We start from the raw sequence: 7,533 nt of genomic DNA on the forward strand, positions 1-7,533 counted from the left end.
TCAGGCGTGCATTGTATGAAATACGCTGAGAAATGCTGGCTAGCTTTCACCGTGATCTCACCACCGTTCTCAAGTGTGGCGAGTTGAACTCTCAAGATCTTTTGTCCGCCGTTGTTAAATGCTGAGAGCATTTTTTTTTTCCCGGAAATATTTCAAGCATTTTCTCCTGGAGATGGATAACATGTTGTGAATGAGCAATGTCTGGAGCACTCATCGCGTCTTAGTTCTTTGTGTGTAACTCGGGAAGTATTTTATGTAATGCCTGAAAAAATTGCTCGTGAGCGAAGTTACTTCATTTTCGCATTAGGAGGAGCTACCGCACTACACATGACTGGAGTGTTGATAAGCTCAAAGAAGCTTTTATGTGGCCCTTGCAGTTGGCGAATGACAGCATTTCTTCCAGAGTGACAAATATTAGACAGAGTCTACTTTTTTTTCACCAGGAAACTGGAAATATGTTGAGTTTTGGGTAGAAAAACTTGAAAAGTGAAATTCAGGTAATATTTTACATTTCTTCTGACTAAGTGTATGAAGCTTTGCATTTTATGCCAACTTTTTTTTATGATAAGTGCTGTATTCTGACAAAATTTAGGTCACCTTGATGAACTTACAAAAGAATAAGGCTATCCCCAGTGCATCTGATTTTCAGTTAAGACAGAAGTTGGGCTTTCAAATGAGGTAAAAAGAACAAAGGTAAATAAACTTTTATCTCAAGGAAGGACTACCTTATCCAAACCCAAATAGATCATTATACGAGCAAGGCAACTGGTGTTTCCATTCTTTCAATCTCTCTTCGATTTCTTTTTCTTTCCTTTCTTTTTTTTTTCAGGTCAATCTTGACTCTCATGAGGGGGTCCTTTGTATAGATTTGTGTAAGATTATCAGATGACTTGAGATCGATCGGCGCTGGTGCGAAGTTATACACAGTTGCCATGGCGATAGTGATTTTGGCAGATCAATGGATGAAGGATGGAAGGCCGCATCTCTTTCATCTATCTTCCAGTAGAGGACTTGATATCATTAATAATGCAGGTCTCATTGAGGTAAAATTGACCATGTCACGTCAATAATTAATCTTCGCCGTCGAAGTGTCGATTGTGCACCTGCCAAAGAACATTGTTCGTCTAAACTTTTGGTGCGAGCAGCACCCATTCTTCTCCTTGCTCTATTCGGCATTTGTCGTCTTCCCTTTTGTTGCGCTTTGCTTTACTCCCCTTTTGTTTCATTGTGCAACCAATGCTGTTTCTCGTGAATAAATAATGGTTGGATCTCGGATGTCTACCTGTTGGGAGGGCCATTGTTCTCCCCCTGGTGGATGTCGGCGGTATTGATTTGATAAGCCGAGGGGTTAGTCGAGTTGCTCAATGGAAGGAACAAAGCTGAGCTTGATTCTGATTGTGGCGCCCTCAATGGCAGTATTGTCTCTTTATTTCCACCTTCTGGTATTTATCTCAACATCAGTTGTAAGGCGGATGGGGATCTCCTTTGCCGGGCTGGGGAGAAGTTTGAATCAAACTTGGATCGATGCGAGAGCACAAAGCAGTGTCCCGGGGATTGGATGAAATCTCCCTCTTTTGACATCCTTCACACAGTCTGGCCCAGATACAAAGTCATTTAAGACGAGATGGTCTTGGCAGAGGAGTAACAATATGGGATGCTAGGATTGCAGGACCCTTTTCAGATTGTAATCTTAATATGGTGGTTAAGACTTTGTTTGTTGTAATCTCACTGGTATTTTGCCGGCAAGCAAGTCATTAACCACACCTGATCTTTATTCAGAAGGGAGTGTCGCAAAAATCTGAATGATTTTCATTTGACAAAGAAAAAATGGTTTGTTAGTGCTGCAAATTTTGCGACTAAGTGTGTTATCAAAATCATTTTTCCACTTATTTTGCGGTAATATTTTTGAGATACGAATGTATCTCTGTAACAGTCTGAGTTACCCAATAAACAATAAGGTACAAACAGTTGGGTTCCTCAAAAATACAAAATGGATTTGAAAAACAAAATGAAAGAGAGCATATTGTCTTTTTTCCTGTGCATTTTGCAGTACAAGTCTGTGAATTCATTACATTCTATTGTTGATATGATGCTTCTTGCATAAAAGGAGATAAAGGATTTTACAGCTTCATCTTTCAAAATAATAACGCAAAATATGGCAGTAAACATTCCAAAGATAGATTGAATCTTGCCTCCTATCTGAAGCCATGGAAGTCTCCTTGAAATCTGCACCCATGTGTATATATATATAATATATTATATATATATATATATATATATATATATATATATATATATATATATATATATATATATATATATATATATATATAATATATATATATATATATATATATATATATATATATATATATATATATATATATATATATTTATATTTATATGTATTCTCTCTCAAGATAGAGAAGGTGTTTCCATGCACATATTGCAACTTTAGTGAACATTATCACAATTGAATTGCTTTCATCTTTTGTAAGTGTCATTCATCTGTTAGCAGTAGTGCCTCACTCGTGTGTAATTGTTTGTGTGGATTCATTTTGTTTGTCCACGAAGGAATCACTTGAATGCTATTGAGCATTCTCCTATGGGATTGATGGCTTTTTAAAGTCCCCTCAAGAAGACCACTTAAATAGTAGGCCTGAGAGCACAACCACCGCTGCCAGGGGATTTGAATCACTGACCTCATGATTGAGAGACTGCAGTCTTATCCACTGAACCAAAATGTTTTACTAACCGTCCTGCTTAAAGGAAATGGCTAGTAACCGATCAGTGGGAATCAGTGGGAATGCTGAGGGATGTTTGTTCCAATCCTTGTGGGATTCATTTAAGAGTACATTATATATCTACTGTTGTGTGAAAATTATTTGCTTCAGAACGGTCTCATATTCAAGTAATGTGCAGATTAATGCCCCGTCACTGACCAGGGACGCTTACCTGGAAACATTAAACTGCACATTACTTGAATATGAGACCATTCTGAAGCAAATAATTTTCACACAAGAATAGATATATAATGTACTCTTAAATGAATCCCACAAGGATTGGAACAATCATCCCTCAGCATTCCCACTGATTCCCACTGATCAGTTACTAGCCATCCCCTTTAACTATAAGTATAAGCCTTGTTTTAAACCTTGTTGAAATTACAAACCTTTACTACAGATTGAAAAGAAAAGACAACAACTTGATGCAAAAATTCATGAATTTGAATTAGATAAGCCTTGTTCAGCTTTACAGATACTAATATATTACATATCTTTCAGCGAGCTACGTAAATGCAAGCTGGGGAATATACTGGTAAGACAAGGTATTTATTTTTTGTACAGTGCCAGTTTTATTTTATAGATTGAAGTTATTTTGCAGTTTGTAACATTTTGTATGTTACAGGCAGTTCTAATTGCCATTGACTGTTTTTTATGAAAATCATTATTTCTAGAAAAAATTAGAATTCTTTAGATTGCCCACCTAAGCATTCATATATTTATGAATGATTAGATGGATGAATACATGAATTGATAAAAGGTATATAAAGCAAGCATACTATGTTTCATGTATATATGCACATACTGTATATGCCATTTATTTTGCAAGAATGATAATATTAAAGTGAATTAGGACTTGTAAGGCAGTTTCACAAGTGGTTGAATTGATAATGGAAAGCTCATGCAACAGTGTGAGAAATAAGCATTATTCATTCTCCAAAAGAAAATTTAGCTACTTTGCATCCTAGAGACGATATTGCATTCAATTTTGTAATCTGATTCCAGGAAGCAATATCTATGTGTGGTTTCCATTTTGTGATTATCAGTGGCTCATGAAATTTGTCAAATTGAAATCACTGCAAAATATATGGTTTATGATATAAAGTGTCATGTTGATAGTGCTGCTAAACCAAACCAATACTTATTGAGATTGATCGAATTTAGAAAGTTCATCAAGAGCTTACTGCCCTTAACTATGAGTAGTGCACTTATTTAGTATTTACAATGTCATTCTTTTCAAAGCAATTGTATTTCAAGAAAGCAAATAAAATGGAACTTTTCTGTGACCAGTTAAACTATGCCTACAAAGTCTTGCATCAGTACATTGAAACCTGGAGGAAAGTTTTTGTTGTTGTTGTTACTATGAGAACCACTAACATTTAGAATTTGTACCATACACAGTAAAAAAAAGGTGAATATGATAGATTGAATATTGCAATAACCATGTGAAAAGCAGTCACCTTCGTGGGGGATTTCAAAATAAAGAAAGAAACAAGTACAAAGTAGAAAATAGAATTTGATATTTTTACACTCCTTGCAATGTATGTAATGTTTTACCGGGGAAGAACATACATTTACTTTTTCTTGTGTAAAAGAGCTTCATTTAGGGACATTACATATACATGTCATTCAATCTCCTCAATCCTCCTCAATCCTCCTCAATTTCCTCTTTTTTGTTCTTTCTCTCTCTCTCTCTCTCCCCTGTTGAATCTACATAATTTCAGTCTCAACTTCTCTTAAAAAAGAAAAATTTATGAAAGGGGAAGGGGTATTGTACACGTCATATATTCAGCGAGTCTAATTTTCGCGAATCGGGACTTTCCAACGATTTTGCGAGTGGTTAAATTTGCAATTGTGGAGTAATATACTGAACGGAAATATGTATACCTGTGCGTCACGTTCATATCGGGATCAGCATCATTATTTCTGCGTGTCTTTAATTACGCGAATAACACCCGACTCGCGAAATTTGCAGAAATAAAAACCTCATGAAATATTTGGCGTAAATAGCATATGGAAAAGGAAATGGTGGAACCACAATTTGTAGATATGTAGGTTAAGTAATTGAAGTGATGATTTTTGCTCAGTTTTGTTTCCGAATGTGAAAGGGGACTGACATGGTCCAAGCAGTTGGTCTATTCAAGACCATTACTCCACAAGGGCCAGTGGGTGTGTCTTTTCCTCCAACAATAGCAGATTGGCAGTAGATGGCACCTCTGGGGGTCCCAACCTTGTAGGTCTCACTCTCTCTCTATACCTTGGAGTCTGACTAGAAAGTCTGCCAATAATGGCTTCTGTTTTAAGAAGAGTAAATCTTCAGATCTGTGCGGGGATGTTTCTGTGTTGTCTTGCTTTGTTTTGTTTTCCCTTTTTTTCTTCTTCTTTGCCTTTTCTTTGTTCATGTTTGCAGAGTGGCCCCTGGGACAGATTTTGGCATCGGTCCCATGTGGTACTTGAAAGAGAACGAGTAACAAAAAAAAAAAAAATCTTTTAAAACTCATGACCTTGGCAAATGAAGAAGGGGACTTCAAAGGACTAAAACATCAAAAGAGGAATCAAACCATATGAAGGACAATCTCAGATTGTGGCATCATCTTGCTGGTTTAATTGTCCGAGACAGGACTCATATTGATTGTTTGATTGATTGATATCTGTCTTCTTTTCTTTTCCTTCCTTCTTTCTTTTTTTTTCCTGGTTTGATGACAATGAAGCTAGCTGAACTGGAAAGTGGCAGTTTCTCTGCAACGTCAGTAAAATGAAAAGATTTGTAAACTATGGTTGAAAGCTTGAGAAATCTTTGTTCAACAAAAAAATTATATTGCCATCTTGAAGTTGCTGTCCGTGTGATAGGACTGTGATAGTTTTTGAGCAGCTTCCCATATTTCTTTCACTCTATAAATGTGGAAATTGTTGTTGCTGAGGATATTGCTTGACAGAAAAATTTGACTGACATTACCAGCAAAACATCAGTCACTTCTTTATGCTACAAGAGATGTATCAAGTATTTATGTTCTATTTGTATATGATACATGAAACACAGATGGCCGGGATGTACACATAAGATTTTCTTTAAACACGCATGTAGAGGAACCTTGATCACAAATCAATTTTGAATCACCAGATCGAAAGTGCCACTTTATGAAATGCTTCGTTGACTACTCTTCTGTCATGCTTCTGCTTTGCCAGAGTTTGCAGCGATTCCCATTGATCTGTCACCTCTCTTCTTCTTTTTTTTAAAGAAATATATATTTTTTCTGGATTTCACCGAATCATATTCACAACAATCTCCTCTCTGGGGATATTTTTTTCCTCATTCAAATTTTGGTGGTGTAGGTGAGATATATTCTTCCACTCTCAGGAATTTGAGAAGAAAAGAAAGTATGCATTGCACTCATTACCCTGTATGTGACTAAGATATGACTGTTCTCGTCGGGAAACGTGAAGGTGAGTTGTCGGTTTCTGCTTCCATCTGCGCTCGTACTCGATTGTGTGAAGGCAGTGATGGTGATGGGTTTCGAAAATTAGGCCCTGTTCCCGTTATGAGAGACCGGATGAGAGGCACGATATAGGTGGAGATGTGAAGATCAAGTATTACATTTCAGGTCAGTCGTGAAAAGGGGCATACTTTATTTCCAGCCTTTCTTTCAAAGCCAAGCAAAAAACAAACAAACAAACAAACTTAAGCAAAAAACAAATATTGATTTGTATTCATAGTATTAACCCATAATGCCATAGGTGATGTACGACAGCAGCACCGATCACACTAATCTTAGTGTCAATGGGGGGAAAAAAAAGAGAGAGAAAAAAAAAAGTATTGTGGCAGGGAACTTGATGCTTTTCTGTGACACACTTTCCTCTGAGCCATTCTCATGAGAGTTGCAAAAAAAAAAAAAAATGGGCTGATGGGGGAGAGGGAGTATCTGTTCTCATCTTGGTTTGGTAGCCCAAGCACCATTATCAAACAAATGTGCAACCCCTCCAAAAATGACTTGTTAGATATGATAAAGATGTTTCCCATGTTTTTTTCAGTATTTGCTCGCTGGTTCCAACATTCTGCTGTAAACAGGAATATGTTACATTTGTGGAGCGGGAAAGGGGGAGGGATGGAAAGAGAATGAGAAATGAAAGAAAGACGAGAAACTGAAGGAGGACGGTGAAGGAATTAAGGAGAAGAAACACAGAGAAGTGGGGCAGATGAAAGCAGGAAAGGGGGGATGGGAAGGGGGAGAAAGAGAAAGAAGGTATATTTCCTTTTTTTGTTCTTTAATTGTGCAAGAATTGTCAGGTTTCCTTGGGATGACCACTTTTCTAGCCCCTCCCCCCCCCCCCCCCGAATCCCTGGAGAAGAGAATTTTGGCTCATCCTTCTCAGACCAAGCTCACCTCACGCGTGATAAATGAGACTGGTAATCTAGACTGTCAGTGATCACTTTTTTTCTTCTTCGTTTTTTTTCTTTTTGCACCATCAGAGAAAAAGTTTCTTCTCTTATTTCATCCCCCTTCCTTTTTACCCTTTGTCAGCGCTGCGGCCCAAGCAGCTTTAGACAGCCCACATGAATAAGTGATAAATGGCTGCCTCGCCACTGCAAGAGTCTACATGTGTTAAACACGGGCCGGAATCGGTGGGAAGAGAGCTGCGCAATGTCGCATCCGCAGCGCCAGGAAATCGGCTGCTCCTTGCCACCAACGTCTCAGAGCAGTAATGACATCGTCGCTCGAATTTACGCAGGCCCTATCCGGTTTCACCCAAC

At 37.7% G+C, this 7,533-nt stretch overlaps 1 protein-coding gene across 1 annotated transcript in view; it reads left to right on the top strand.

Moving 5' to 3' along the window:
* Window positions 1–7,326, top strand: part of LOC139739765 (uncharacterized) — a 119,321-nt gene extending 111,995 nt beyond the window's left edge. The window contains exon 12 of the mRNA XM_071650362.1: window positions 7,304–7,326. Coding sequence (XP_071506463.1) covers window positions 7,304–7,326 — 23 coding nt within the window. The remainder of the gene's footprint in view (window positions 1–7,303) is intronic.
* The last annotated feature ends 207 nt before the right edge of the window (window positions 7,327–7,533 follow it).

This window comes from Diadema antillarum, unplaced genomic scaffold (genome assembly GCF_040938485.1).
Source record: "Diadema antillarum isolate AM-2024a unplaced genomic scaffold, OU_Dant_1.0 seq00000817_RagTag, whole genome shotgun sequence".
In the NCBI taxonomy this organism is placed as follows: Eukaryota; Metazoa; Echinodermata; class Echinoidea; order Diadematoida; family Diadematidae; genus Diadema; species Diadema antillarum.